The 16,105-nt window shown below is 46.1% G+C and overlaps 1 protein-coding gene across 1 annotated transcript; it reads right to left on the bottom strand.

The window, feature by feature from the left end:
* Window positions 1–840: 840 nt before the first annotated feature.
* Window positions 841–15,639, bottom strand: LOC146005822 (1-aminocyclopropane-1-carboxylate synthase-like protein 1). The gene is made up of 7 exons (XM_083145249.1): window positions 15,623–15,639; window positions 15,353–15,436; window positions 15,207–15,252; window positions 12,139–12,280; window positions 6,659–6,801; window positions 2,359–2,512; window positions 841–878 (listed from the first exon to the last, which is right to left on the bottom strand). Exons 1-7 carry the CDS (start codon window positions 15,637–15,639, stop codon window positions 841–843), a joined length of 624 nt encoding a protein of 207 aa, XP_083001375.1.
* Between the last annotated feature and the right edge of the window lie 466 nt (window positions 15,640–16,105).

Here is a 16,105-nt window from a genome sequence, read left to right as displayed (position 1 = left end):
TTCTACAAAAAAGTTTTGACTTCGATCTGGAATCACAGCCGTTTTCGCCAACATTTCTAACCAAGCAGAGGTAACATGTAGACACATGAAGCGGGCAGGTACACACAATCTTCTGTCAGTTTGCAGCCAACTAACTTGCCTAGGGCCCCATGAATTGTTCGTGCAGCTCTGAATAAGTACCAGTTGGCACCTGCCTGGAATCATGGCCAGATTACAAAAGGGGTGGATGGAGCTGCAGGCAGCTCCAGGCCTCCAAATAAAAATAGGCCCATCATCATGACAATGTATTGATCACCAGACAGACACCAGGGGGCCACATGATTGGCCAGGAATACTAAGGGCGATATTCAATCCAGGGTCACGACTGTTGGGCTGGCCCAACAGCCGTCAACCTTTCTCGTTCTCAGCCGGCTCGACGAGAAATGGGGGCGCGACCACGAGATACGGCCGTGGATTGTCGAGCTGCGGCCGGGAGCTCAACAATCCATGGCTGTGCCCGACTGCTTCTAAATTAGGGTCCGTCCTGCCAAGGTCCCTGTTCAATGCTGTCGGGAAATACAGCATTGAATAGGGCCCCTCCGCTATCTCCCCAGGAATAGCGGTGGGGGATTGAATAACCAATAGGCCCTTAATCCGGCCCTGTCGGAAATACATCTTTTGCACATAACCGTGGGTGCGCCATACAGGGAATACTCAGGATCCTTATTAGCAGAAGGGAGAATTGTAAAATACACCGGACTATAATGTCTGACAATAATCTTTTATTGAAGAACATTAACAAACTCTTGCAAGCCTGCAACAATTCATCTGGACCCATGGCATTATGGGTATTTTTAGTTGTCATCCACATTGTAATACTTTCTTCATTTTCTTTATAGCTGATGATAAAAAAAATACATAAAATCAATCATGATCTTCCTTGGGGGAAGTGCAGCATATATATATATAGAGCATTACCAAGCTTGGCTCTTAAAATTGTGATAAAAATTAAGACTATTAAAAGGACAATTCCATATTTCTTGAGTTATTGGGCCCTTTAAAATAAATGTTATGGACCCAGGCAGCCAATTGTAATAGCCTCAGTGTTCAGTGGTCACGCGGCATGCGGGCCTAAGTAATTGATTTTATTTAAAGGGGCAGTCAGTTACAAGGCATGGACTGCTACTTTAAAATGTCGGCATCCCGAATGGTCGCTGAACTCAAATTTGGCCAATGGTGTGAATATTAGTGCAAATTTAATGGTAGGTGACACTAGAAAAATTGGAGAACCTTCTTTAGGATGGGACCGGATCCACCATACTCGTCCTCTCCTACTGTGGTATAAGAGATTGTACCCAACCAACAATACATGTAATGATATAGCTCTATATCAGGTCTGGCCAACCTGTGGCTCTCCAGATGTTGTCAAACTACAAATCCCATCATGCCTTACCACAGTTTTGCTATAAGGGAGTGTTAAAACTGTTGCAAGGCATGCTGGGATTTGTAGTTTCACAACATCTGGAGAGCCACAGGTTGGCCTATCCTGCTCTATATTATCTCATTCACAAAAAGGGTTTCTATAAAAGGCAGACTTGCTCTTTGAAGACTAATTCAATGAGGAATAATTATGTCTCTTTAAAACCTCTGCTTTGGGAGCTTAAAAAATTTCTGCCTGAAAATGCCACCTGAAGTCTCAGCAACTAACTGCATCAACGCGTTTCTGATGATTTAGGAGGCATTTTCATGCAGAAGTCCTACTTCAAGAATAATATTTTACCTCCGTAAACTATATTATAAAAATTGGATTTCGACAAAATTTCTAGGCATGGAATTTAAAATACTGACTGCTTTTTAAATATAGCGGCCAACAAGTTTGTATAAATTAATATAGAGTATAAATTCTTTTAATGTAGATTTTAAGGGATTTTTACTACCAGCATCCAGATTGCCAGCATGCTGACCAAATCCTTCTGAAAGTAGTACTGGTCTTAGCAGTGCTATCACTGGCATTGGCAACACCATGGTGCATATTGCTGCTGGCTCTCTGCTGGCAGAGATATTGAGACATCTGGTGAGTCCCATTACTGGGCTAAGCCTTCTCATTTTTAAAATGACAGTTAGGGGCTGATTAATGTGTCATTTACCTCTCTCTCTCTCCATTTTATCTCTCCCCAAGGCTTAGTACATCTGTATGTCTCTTAATACTGGCCTTGAGACAAAATTCTTTAACAAAAAATTCCACTAGATATTAACAGAGAGAACTGTAGGAAGGGTAGCACACGTAAGGGAGTTCTAGTCACTAGGACACATACCTTATCCATTGCGGCACCTGGGCTACTGTGTGATTGCCCATTATTTCTAAGGTGATTTACTTACATATGAGCAAGATCTCACTGGAGTGTGCTGTGGTCACACGGAACCAGCCAGGCTCACAGCATTTAAAGGCCTGTCCGGGTGTGATGTAAAGTTTCTCGTCAATAAATTTTTGCCACAGTTCCATCTCGGCTTCAAACGTCTGGGAAACTAAAAACTAAAAGTAGAAGACTGATTTGTGAGAATGCCAAATGTTTTTTGGAAGGACTTATTCTAAAACCATTTTCATAACACTCAACCGTCCCGATTTTGGCGATTTAATTATTGCACGTAAAAAGGTTTTATCCTTCCCTTGATGCGCTATTTCCTGCTCTGCTCAGGCCTAGAAAAATTACATGGGTCTAAGAGAAACTGCAAGCGAACATTACTGTGGAAGGTGACATTTTGTAAAATGGTAAAACCGTGTTATGCTGAGAGGGTGAACAGTACAAAATGTGAGAACAGATTTTGAAGCAGATTTATTTTTATATGCACAGTGCCTCAAATATAAAGTTTTTTTTTTATGACAGCAATAAAAGTAAAATGTTTGGCTGAATTTAGGTGCTCTTACAGTCTAGGGGCCTGAATTGGCAACCCGAGCGATTATCCAATGATCGCGCATGTGAGCCTTCCTTGCGATCACAGCCAGCGATGGCCGTAAAAAAGTTGATTGACAGGCGCAGCGTTTGGGGGTGTAACGCCATCGTTTTATAGGTGTACCCCAGAAAATGCAGATGGCTCCAGGACGTTGGGAGAGAGGGATGCTTACATAGTTACATAGTTACATAGTAGATAAGGCTGAATAAAGACTTGCGTCCATCTAGTTCAACCTACGTTTTAATAGCTTATCCCTTGTAAAAGACAGAATATGGTTCTTATTAGTACCCCTGGATATTTTTATCCAATAAATGCTTGTCAAACCTTATTTTGAACGTATTTATTGTATCTGCCGACACCACCTCTCCAGGAAGAGAGTTCCAAAGTTTGACTGCTCTGACCGTAAAGAATTTTTTTCTTTTGAGGGAACTAAATTTTCTTTCCTCTAATCTAAATTCGTGCCCTCGTGTCCTAGTTTCCTTTCTTGCAGTAAAAAGAGTGCTTGAGAGTTCCTTATATTGGCCCCTGATATATTTGTACATGTTGAGCATGTCCCCCCTTAAACGTCTCTTCTCTAATGTAAATAGTCCTAGCTTGCTTAATCTCTCCTCATAGCTTAAATTCTCCATTCCCCTAATAAGCTTTGTTGCTCTTCTTTGGGTTTTTTCCAATTCCATGATGTCCTTTTTATAGTGTGGGGCCCAGAACTGTACTCCATATTCAAGGTGTGGTCTAACCAATGCCTTGTACAGTGGCATAATTACTTTTGAGTCCCTAGTTTCCATGTCCCTTTTAATACATGCTAGAATTCTGTTGGCCTTATTTGTTGCAATGTGACATTGAACACTGCACCCCAGCTTATTATCTATATGGACTCCTAGATCCTTTTCAAGTGCTGAAGTACCTAATGCCTCCCCGCTTAGGTTGTAACTTGCACACTGGTTACGTCTCCCAAGATGCATAACCTTGCATTTATCCACATTGAACCTCATCTTCCACTTTTTAGCCCACTCATCTAGTTTGTTAAGATCATTTTGAAGTATGTTCACATCTTCTGTTGATTCAATAACTCTACTCAGTTTTGTGTCATCAGCAAAGATGGATACATCGCTGAGAATCCCCATCCCGATATCGTTAATATAAATGTTAAACAAGATGGGCCCCAGTACCGAACCCTGTGGCACTCCACTTAGTACTGGTATCATAGTTGATACTGCACTGTTCACAACGGATCCGATATGTAATCCCGGTGGTCGGGATCCCGGCGTTCAGAATCCCGACGCCGGAATCCCGACAGCCGAAATGCCGACAAGGGGGGGACGTGGATCGCCCCCCCTTGCGGGCTCGCTGCGCTCGCCACGCAGCGGGCCCGGTGCCTCGCTACGCTCGGCACGCTATTTTATTCTCCCTCCAGGGGTGTCGTGGACACCCCAGGAGGGAGAAAGTGTCGGCATTTCGGCGGTCGGGATTCCGGCGTCGGGATTCTGAACGCCGGGATCCCGACCGCCGGGATCTTAACTGCATCCCGTTCACAACCACTCTTTGTTCTCTATTACACAGCCAGTTCCCTACCCATCTACAGATATTTGCACCTAGTCCCAGGTCCACCATTTTATTTATCAACCTCTTGTGTGGTACTGTATCAAAAGCTTTTGCAAAATCAAGGAAGACCACATCTACTGCGTTTCCATTATCAAGGTTTTTGCTGACATCCTCGTAGAAGCCCAGTAAATTTGTCTGGCAGGAACGATTTTTAACAAACCCATGTTGGTTAATACTAAGTAAACTATGAAGGTCTAAGTATTCCAGGATACCATCCCTTAAAATTCCTTCAAATATTTTACCCACTATTGATGTTAAACTCACAGGCCTGTAATTTGCAGGGTCATCCCTTTTACCTTTTTTAAATATTGGCACTACCTCTGCTATTCTCCAGTCTTTTGGTACCATACCTGTTGATAGTGAATTTTCAAAAATGCAATATAGAGGGGTCGCTAGTTCCTCCCTTAACTCCATTAGTACCCTAGGATGTATACCATCTGGCCCTGGTGATTTGTTAGTTTTTATTTTGCTGAGCCTCAAAATGATATCCTCGGTCGAGAGAACCATATTGTGGTCCGGTTTGTTTGTCCCAGTTGAGGTATCTGTGCTTTCCACTAACTGCTCTCCCCTAGTAAATACTGATGAGAAGAACTTATTTAACACTTCCGCTTTTTCATTATCTTCTGCAAAATTTTTACCGTTGATATCTGTTAGTGGGCCTATGTTCTCTTTAATTATTCGCTTGCTATTTATGTACTTGAAAAACTTCTTGGGGTTAGTTTTGCTTTCTGTGGCTATACGCTCTTCATTTTCCCTTTTAGCTACTTTGATTACCTCTTTACAAGTTTTGTTTGTTTCTTTATACTTGATGAACGTCTCCTCATTTACGTTATTTTTATAGAACTTAAACGCTTTTGTTTTATTGTTGATCGCTGTCCTTACTTTTTTGTCCAACCATGTTGGCTTTTTTTTGTTAAATTTACCCTTGCTGACTTTTGGAATGTATTTAGTAGTTAGTGATTCTAGCACATTTTTAAATGTATCCCACATTTCCTCTGCCTTTTTTCCTTCGAATAACTCTCCCCAATTAATTTCTTTTAGAGCTTCCCGGAATAAAATGAAATTAGCTTTTCTGAAGTTTAGTACTTTACCCGGTCCTGTATTATATTGAGGTTTTCGGAAGTTGATTTCCAGTGAGACCATGTTGTGGTCACTGTTCCCTAGGTGTTCAATTACTCTGGTGTTTGAAACTAAATCTATGTTATTTGTTAATACTAAGTCCAATAGTGCCCCATTACGGGTTGGAGCATCTACCGTTTGAGTGATAAACTGATCCTTGAGCAAGCTTAGGAACCCACTGCTTTTAGATGATTTACACGTCTCATTTTTCCAGTCAATATCTGGTAAATTAAAATCCCCCATTATTATTACCTGCCCCTGAACTGATGATTTTTTGATTTGGTTTAGGAGTAGAGACTCGTCCCTATCGTTCACGTTAGGCGGTCTGTAGCATACCCCTAATAAAATTTTATTATTGGGTTTTTTATTTTTATCAGTTATCTCAGCCCACACGGCCTCCGAGTTATCTTCTTCTGTATCTGAGATCATAATTTGCCCACAAGATATTAAGTCCTTTTTTACATAAAGGCACACCCCCCCCCCCGCCCCTTCTATTTACCCTGTCTTTCCTGTAGAGTGTATATCCCTCCTCTGACATCATCAGCAGTCACGATTTCCCCACAGCCATCGCAGCGCGTAGTAAGCCTCAGCTTTCAGGCTCTGACAGTCTAAGGTTAGTCACTGAGACACGGGCTCGGATAGTCCTGCTGGCATTTAGTGATACATGCTACATCCTAGGATGCATCAACAGATCACCAGCGATGCCACTGCCGGCTGTGTGACCCACGCAGGAAATAGGCAGGAAATCTCCAAGTTCTGATGGAGTTCCTGGCCTCAGCATGCTCCCAAATCAGTGGCAACATGCCCCCATTTTGGAAAACTGAGGCCCACTCTCCATTTGCAAACATCTTCAGACTGTCAATGCAGGACCCGTACTGCATATGTGCAAAGTAACAAACATACGTACTTCGAGCATAGTGCAGCAGATGCCACAGCGGCTCCAACAGGAGCCGGACATGATGGAAAGGTTTGCAGAGTTGGAACCATGTATTGGTGGATAACATACCTTTCTGAAGTCAGCCCACACAAAGATCCCTGTATCCCTGGTCAGCACCGGGACTCCCATCTCCTGCAGCCCAGTGCACATGACCATCTGTGATTCCTTAAGGCGTTGTTTGTTGATGGGAAGGAATACATTGTCCATCCAGTCTATAACAGTCAGAGAGGACATTATTCATTCTCTCTTCTAATAATAGTAGTAATAATTAGTATAGGTAATAATAGTCAATATACTAATTAAATAAAAACCCTGAGCAGACCAAGGCCGGTGGGGCTTCAGAAAACAGAGAAACATTCCATCCGACCTTCAATTTAACCCTTCATTTACAGACATCAAACATGTCAGGGCTGATACTAAGCCGGACGCAGGGCCGGATTTGTGACTAGGCCCGTGAGGCACGGGCCTAGGGGCGGCACATATTAGGGGCGGCACTGCGCGCTGTGTGTAAGTCTACCTGTGAGTCTCTCACCACCAGTGGCAGTGCACCCTCTTGAAGTTTTATTTTTTAATGTCTCCTACCCTTTCCTTTAGCTGGCATACGTAAACGGAAGATCCCCTCAGCACCGCCACCAGCGCATTGGCTCTAGCACTGATCCTAAGAGACAGCAGGGGTAATTGACCTAGGCGGCTCCTGCCGACCCCCGAGTGAGATCCAGCGGGGGGGGGAAACCACTTGACGGCATTCCCCTCACGCGGCACTGATTTTGAAAACCCGGCCGACACTGAGCATGGCGGCTCCTCCCCCTCCCTTGGAGCCGGACCCAGCCCCGCTGCCTGCAGCGCTGATCCTCAGACCCAGCGTGCGTGGTGGAGGGAGGTAACTACTTGGCGGCTCCCCCTTCTCTGTCACTGATTGTAAATCCCGGCGCCGGGCATTGGAGCCCGCCCCTCCTCCTCACCTGGACCCAACCAAACCCACAGGCTGCACCACAGTGCTTATTGTCAGACCCAGCAAGGGGGGGTGACTTGACGCCCCCCCCCTCCACCACCGTGGATTATGGAGGAGATTTCAGCAGAAGCAGGAGCTGAGGAGCAGTATTGTGAATGGGTCAGACAAGCAATCCCCAGGTCAGTGCTTCCATCCCCTGTCCCCAGCCCAGTGCCTCCCATCTCACCAACCATCCCCTGTCCCCAGCCCAGTGCTCCCCATCAAACCAATCATCCTCCATCCTCAGCCCAGTACCCCTCATCTAACCACATCCACCAGCCCAGTGCTCACCATCTATCCCCTGTCCCCAGCCCAGTGCCTCCCATCTCACCAACCATCCCCTGTCCCCAGCCCAGTGCTCCCCATCTAACAAATCATCCTCCATCCCCAGCCCAGTATCCCTCATCTAACCACATCCACCAGCCCAGTGCTCACCATCTATCCCCTGTCCCCAGCCCAGTGCCTCCCATCTCACCAACCATCCCATGTCCCCAGCCCAGTGCCTCCCATCTCACCAACCATCCCCTGTCCCCAGCCCAGTGCTCCCCATCTAACCAATCATCCTCCATCCCCAGCCCAGTACCCCTCATCTAACCACCATCCACCAGCCCAGTGCTCACCATCTATCCCCTGTCCCCAGCCCAGTGCCTCCCATTCTCACCAACCATCCCGTCCCCAGCCCAGTGCCTCCCATCTCACCAAACATCCCCTGTCTCCAACCCAGTGCCTCCCATCTCACTAAACATCCCCTGTCCCCAGCCCAGTGACCCCCATCTCACCAACCATCCCCTGTCCCCAGCCCAGTGCCCCCATCTAACCAACCATCTGCCGTCCCCAGCCCAGTGCCCCCAATGTAATCAACCGTCCCCAGCCCAGTGGCTCCCACTATCCCAGTGTGTCACCATGCCCCTTCCCTCCCCATCAGCTAACTGCCTACATACACTGCCCACCACATAACCCCAAGCCAGTACAATCACAGTGTCCCTCCCCATAGCCTTACTCCTCACACTCGTTTAACCTTAACCAGTATATATAGCCTGTCTGGTCCTGCCTTCTACTCTCATACCCCTCCCCATTTACTATTCTGACCCCCCCCCCCCCCTTCATTCTGGCGGAGTGCTGGGGGCCTCTTTCAAAATTTTGGTATGGGGCCAGACAGGACTAGTTATGCCCCTGGGCGCCACCAGTCCAGTCCACACTGAGTGACCTGACCAAGCAGCAGCAGCATGGCCAAGCCAAGTGGGCAGTGGCGAGGGATGAGCACCACCGCCTCTCGTCACTCACCACTGCGTGCTCGCTCAGCCATGCACACAAAATCAGTCACTCCCACTGCACATCTGGGAGGCTCTGCCACTCACTGGCTCAGGCTCACTGCCACCCTGCGCCAATTGGCTATTCTATACACACAGCATATTGGCTGCTCTGTATAGAATGAGTGGGGACAGCAGCTGAGCCGAGCGGTGTACTCGTGTAATGAATATGTTAAAAACAGGGGGGGGGAGGCTCATATTTTGTGCCTAGGGGCGGCCTGGCCCCTAAATTCGCCCCTGGCCGGACGTGTAAATGCAGATGTTTGTGCATTTGAGCATCTGTGCATGTGCCCGAGTAAGAAATCAGCGGACATGCCGCCAAGCCTCCATCACATGCTGGTACTTGGAGAGCCATAAGTACCAGCAAGCCCAGGCATTAAGGGCCCACTGATATCTGATCTGATATCTGAGATCCCCTTATTATTATTATTATAATTTTTTTTTTCAAAAACACACCCACTGAAGGTGGTAACAGTGTGGTAAATTTGCTAAAATTGGAGTTCTATTGAAGATGGGATGTTGCCCATAGCAACCAGTCAGTTTCTATCTATTATCTTTTACAATCTGCTAAATAAATAAGAAGTAGAATGTGATTGGTTGCTAGGGGCAACATCCCATCTTCAATAGAACTCCAATTTTAGCAAATTTACCCCACAGTCAAGGACACGAGGACTTCATTTGTTCCTGGCGCCAGTCAGTTCCATTCTCCAGTAGAAGTCCAGGGTGCCGGTTGGTCCCTTTCTCCAGTAAAAGTCAACAGTGAAGATTGGACCTTTCTCCCAGAGACGTCCAGGGTGCCGGATGGTTTCTTAGAACTCCCATCTTAGCAAATTTACCTCACAGTCTTACAAAGACACAAGGAGTTAACTTTTCCCTTTCTCCAGCAGAAGTCCAGGGTAAAGGTCGGTCCATTTCTCCAGTACAATTCCAGGGTGCCAGTCGTACCTTTTCTCCAGAAGTCCAGGGTGCCGGACAGTTTCTTTGGTACTGCTTTCCTAGCACGGCGCCCGTCTCATTGATTGTATGCCTTAAGTTGAAGGTACTTAAGGCATACAATCAACGTGATGGACCCGATTTTTTAATCTCATGGATCTTATGCATCCATAAGATGCATGAGATGCATGAGATCCATGAGATCCATAAGATGCATGAGATCCATGAGATAAAAAATCGTGAGCCCCCAATAACCATTGTTAACGCCACCAGCACTATCAACGCCAACCCGAAGCGTGGCAAGCGCAGCGATCCCGCAAGGGGTGGCGGTACGCGTCCTCCAAACTTTTCATACCCCCACGTCGGCGTGGAGTTGATTCTATATAGTGTGGCGAGCCCGAAGCGTGGCGAGCGCACGCGGACTACTTTACATGTAATCCGCATCCGCGAGGCTCACTGCGCTCGCCACACTATATAAAATCAACTCTACGCCGAAGTGGATAGTGGGGGTATAAAAAGGTTGGAGGACGCGTACCGCCGCCGCTCGCCACGATTCGGGTTGGCGTCAATAGTGGGGTGGCGTTAACAATGGGGGGGGCCATTTCACCCATGAGGGGGGGGGGGGGGTTAGCAATTAAAATTGGGGTTTTGGGGGCTTTTTACATTGATTCCAATGTAAAAATCTCGTCGATCGCGTCGATTGCATCATCTCATGCATCTTATGCCGCACAAACACATGAGATGCATGAGATGCTTGAGATATCAGCCCCACACATACAATCTAGATCGTAGACGCCGTGCTAGGAAAGCAGTACCGCAACAAAAAGAGTTTTTGACAGGTGAATAATTGCGCCCGGGACTGCTGCTATGTGTAAATTCAGTGGGTCACTACTCTCCCACCAACAAGATACAATACAGAAAAAATTGAAAATACACTTTAGCGCTGTCCCCTAAACACCAAGCAAATATCTACTTGTTGACAGGACAACAGAATTTGATTGATGTCCTTTTTTATCTTTAAGACAAGTTGGGGTCTCCTACTGACCTCCGTGGGGGTCCCTATATACACATAAAGGTATCTTTATGTGAATTTAGAGATGATCTCCCATCCACTTCTTCTGCAACTTTCAGCCTGTTCCTTGCTCAGCATGAATTGTACTGACCTGATGAAAAGGCCCTATTTGCACAAAAAGGTATCTTTGGGGTAGAATCCTATTCTTCCAAATTATCACTCGGCACTTTGTATCCAATCACCAACCACCACATCAAACGCCTGATGAACAGACACTCACCTCAATATGAGGCCCTATGTGCACGTAGCGATTTCTTTGTGGTTCCTCCAGGTAAGTGCAATCTCCACAGACAGCGTACTCCGTACAAAAATATTTATTCCACAGGTATATACATAAAACCAAACGATAAAAAATGTATTAAAAGACAATGTCACACTCTAAATGTGTGAGACCAAAATTCTCCTTTCCTGCATCCGGAACAGGTTTAAGATGAATTCTGCCAGATGAAAAATAGCAATAGGTCTCAAGCAGTACCGTTTCTTTCTCCAGAGGTTCAGGGTGCCAGTCGGTCCCTTTCTCCAGTAAAAGTCCAGGGAACCGGTTAATCTCTTTCTCCAATAGATGTCCAGGGTCCTGGTCGATCTGTTTCTCTAGTAGAAGTTAAGGATACCGGTTGGTCCTTTTCTCCATAAGAAGATGAGGGTGCCAAATGGTTTACTTCCCCAGTAGTAGTCCAGTATGGCAGTCACTCCTTTCTCCAATTGAAGTCCAGGGTGCTGGATGGTCCTCTACTCCAGTAGAAGTATAGGGTGTCAGTCAGTCCACTTCCCCAGTAGAAGTCCAATGTACCGGTCAGACCTTTTCTTAAGTAGAAGTCCATGGTGCCAGCTTGTCATCTTCTCCAGTAGCATCCCCACTAGTTAAAATATATTTTTTTTTAATGCAAACCCCAACCCTCCAAACTGAGAAGCGCTATATGTGTATACACCAAGTTCAGTTCTGTCACTTGTATGGCTGCCAGCCAAACAGCACCCGCAAACATGGTAACAGGCCGCTGATTTGCTGTGAGTGGCCTGTCGGTAAGCCAATCTACGTCTAGGCCGCTGATTGAACAGGCTGCTTCACGCCTGCGCAAAATAAGTACTTTTTTTTAAGTAGGAGTCTGGCCACACCTCCTCTGTCATCACGCCCTCTTATTTTTCCAGGCCTAGAAAAACTGTTGGTGCCCCTGGGTGTGCCACCACTGCTCTCCATAGACCCAAGCCAGTCAGCAGGAAGTAGCTAGACAAAGTTTGGACTAACCTCTGTCTCGGAGGAACTGATACACCATGTGCTGCGTGGGTCCCGGGCACTGGTGGAAGAACGCCAGACGACACATGGAGTTCAAGACGTCTTGGTTTTTCGTATGTAAAATCCCTACTCTGAGGCCATTCAATCCAAAATCCTTTAGGTCAATCATAAAAGAACAAAATCCATAGTTAGATAAAGGCACAATTTACATGTTATAGAAGACTATGGATGGACAGCCACATTCCCAGCTGTAGTTAGCCTGAGACTGCCTACACAGGATGCATCTAAGATGTCCAACGAATGTTAACCCTTTCAAGTCCAATGTCTAGTCAGGCTCAACAGCCCTAGTGCTAGTAGCAAAACCAACGGTGAGCAACTTTAAAATAAGAACATTAACATCATTCAACATTCAATGTAGACCATTTTTTTATTAAAAAATAAATAAAATAATTACAATTCATTTAAACCAGAATAAAAATAATTTGGATTGCAAAAGGATAAGCCAGTGTTTTTCAACCACTGTGCCGTGGCACACTAGTGTGCCTTGAGGTGTTCTCCAGTGTGCCCCAGATCTAGAGATGCCCAAACCAGTTTACAGCCACCACCAGTTCAACTGTTATTTACTGGTCTCTTCTTTTCATGTAAAGGGCCAATGTATTTTATTTTTGTTACCTGTGGGGACCAGTGTGATCGTTTTTATATGGCGGTCAATAGGTTTTTTTTTTTTCCTGTGGGGGCCAATGTGTTTTGCCCTGTGGGGATTACATACAAATCTCCTCCAATATCCCCATGTGACAGCGGAGCTTTGGATAAGTATTTGTATTCCAAATAGATATCTTGAAAATGGGACCCAACTCTAAACAAGAAACACATTAATGTTTTATATACACCTTATACCAGTGGTTCCCAAACTGTGTGCCTAGGCTCCCTGGGGTGCCTCAGGACACTTGCAGGGGTGCCTTGGGTTGGTGGACCAAGATCAATTCATATTATTTATGGTCAATGTACCAGGCAAAACCAGTACTTGTCGCTGCCAATCATAATATATGTGGACAAACAGAAGCAAATCCTGTCCCTCACCAGATAACTGTGACATATAAACACAATGCACTTCATTTAATATTTTTTTTCTGAATTTCTCGATAAGAAGCATTTGGCCTAGGGGTGCCTTGAAAATAGGTACTTGTTTCCTAGCACGGCCACAACGATCATAATCGCGGTCATTGGGGGTAAAATCGGGGCCATCGCTGCCACTAAAAAATCGGGTGCGATGGGCCAGACGCGATGCCCGCGATTTCCCCATATAGAACAATGTTAAATGCCTCAATTTACCCGCGATGACCCCGATTTCCCATAGGAAACAATGTGAAATGGATCAATTTACCCAAATTATCATAGGGAACAATGGTAAATGTCCCCCCAAAAGTACTATACGCCACCCTGCGATCAACGTGAACCCGAAGCGTGGCGAGCGCAGCGAGCCCGCGAGGGGCGGCGGTACGCGTCCTCCGAACTTTTCATACCCTACTATCCACGTCGGCGTGGAGTTGAGAATAGAATAGTGTGGCGAGCGTAGCGAGCCACCGAGCCCGAAGCGTGGCGAGCGCAGCGAGCCCCGCGAGGGGACGCGGATACCTTCACAGTTATACGCGTCCCCTCGCGGGCTTCCATGGCGACGCAGACACCTGTGAAGCCCGCGAAGGGACGCGTTTACCTGTGAAGGTATCCGCGGCCGCTCGCCACGCTTCGGGCTCGGTGGCTCGCTGCGCTCGCCACACTATTCTATTCTCAACACCACGCCGACGTGGATAGTAGGGTATGAAAAGGTCGGAGGACGCGTACCGCCACCGCTCGCCACGCTTCGGGTTCACGTTGATCGCGGGGTGGCGTCAACTACTTTTGGGGGGACATTTCACTGCTCATGGTTTTTTTGGGGGGTTTCTGGCCCATTTACCATTGTTCCCTATGCTGATTTGGGTAAATTGATCCATTTAACATTGTTTGCTATGGGAAATCGGGGTCATCGCGGGTAAATTGAGGCATTTAACATTGTTCCCTATGGGGAAATCGCGGCCAACGCGGGTGGACCATTTAAGCATTTTTAGGCGCACACGACGCGACCGACGCGATTTTTCACTGTTTTCAATGCATTTCAATGGAAAAATCGGGGGCATCGCGTCGGTCGCGTCGCAGGCCACTAAAATTACCCCCGATGGCCAAGATTTGTGGCCGTGCTAGGAAACAAGTACCAAATATTTTGATGCTCTAGGGCGCCGTGATTCAAAAAAGTTTGGGAACCCCTGCCTTATACTCATAGCCGGGAGGGGAATACATAGGGAAGACTGGCGGTAGGGATGCCAGTGCTCAGAATACTGACGCCAACATCACAATGCAGAGAATTCTGACCAGGGTTTGGTAAGTATACACCATTGAATGTGTGCAGTCTGTGTAACCCAGGACCTAACTGACCAGTGTGATAGATACAGGCTGATTGGGTCCGGAGCGGACATTACACACCCTACCTGGAAAAAAGGGGAATGATATGAAATCCAGGCGGTCGGAATCCCGGCGTTCAAAATCCCGACCGCCGAAATCCCAACAAGGGGGGGACGTGGATCGCCCCCTTGCGGGCTCGCTGCGCTCGTACGCTCGGCACACTAATATATTCTCCCTCTGTGGGTGTTGTGGACACCCATGGAGGGAGAAAGTGTCGGGATTTCGGTGGTTGGGATTCCGGCATCGGGATTTTGAACGCCGGGTTTCTGACCACCGGGATTTGAACTGCATCCTGAAAAAATGCCTGGGCACGTTTGTGTTTTCCCTGACATTCCCAGAAAACTGCCGGGTGACACCCACAAACGCCGGCCTCGTGTCACTTAATTTGCAAATGGCTTGCAATTAAATTATATACTGAATTTTATTGCTGGATGGGATCGCGTATGCGCGCTATGATCCGTACGCATGAGCAGTCGTACGATAATCACCCGACCTGAGAAATCGCAGCCCATCGATCAGGTCTGAATAACCCCACCAACTCTTCACTGTTCTTAGCGGTAATGCTGTTCTGCAGCAGAACTTACTTTGCTGAGCCCCCATATAAAGTGCGTTCTCTCTGGATCTGGGATACTGTGAAGTGAAAAGACATTGCATCAGAAAAACATCGAAATAAAGGTGTTGTCAAAGACTCACCAACAAAGACAGAATCAGAGAGGTATAGGAAACTTACTCATGGAAGGAAAGAACACTGATGAATGTGGTATCCATTACTGATAACATGTAGATCTCGTCTAATATCACATGCAAGCTGTGCCTATCAATAAAGGAAACATCATATATTTATAATTATTGTAGTATGGTTTTTCTGTTAACAAATGAGGCATCAATACAAATGACTCATAGAAGACACAGGTTAAAAATAAACTGAATGTGGCTTACAGAATATTGCTGAAGAACCACCTCCAAACAGAAGATGGCGCTATTTTACAACTCTGCCTACCGGCCACTCTTCCACATGTTAGATGAAACAGATATATTTTTCCGTTGTTCCCAGCACTGTAGTGGCTTCGTGACATTTTTTATCTGCATTTTCTGGCATTTTTTTTTATTTAAAAAAAAGGTCACCTAAACAAGAACAACATGTATTTTATATTATTTATTATTATTTATCAACCTAAATTGGGTTGACACAATGGCCCATACTCATAATGGGTTGGCACCCCTTGTGCAATGCTGTCGCTACAGTTTTAGTAAGGTATTGGGGGGAGAGAGGTTGTAGAGGAGACTCGGAAAGTTGGTAAAAACATAAAGGAGCATCAATTTTCTGCCCCGCGGATGAGGGCTGGTAGCGCTATAGGGTATACCTGTTACAGAGCGGTGATTTATTTAGCACCTTCTAGAAGATAATGGATAGAATCTGATTGGTTGCCAATAGCAACATTCCATCTGGAATAGAACTCTCATCTAATAAAATTTACCCCTT

Source organism: Crinia signifera, chromosome 5 (genome assembly GCF_055691185.1).
Source record: "Crinia signifera chromosome 5, ASM5569118v1, whole genome shotgun sequence".
In the NCBI taxonomy this organism is placed as follows: domain Eukaryota; kingdom Metazoa; phylum Chordata; class Amphibia; order Anura; family Myobatrachidae; genus Crinia; species Crinia signifera.
This window is presented reverse-complemented; position numbering and strand designations above follow the sequence as displayed.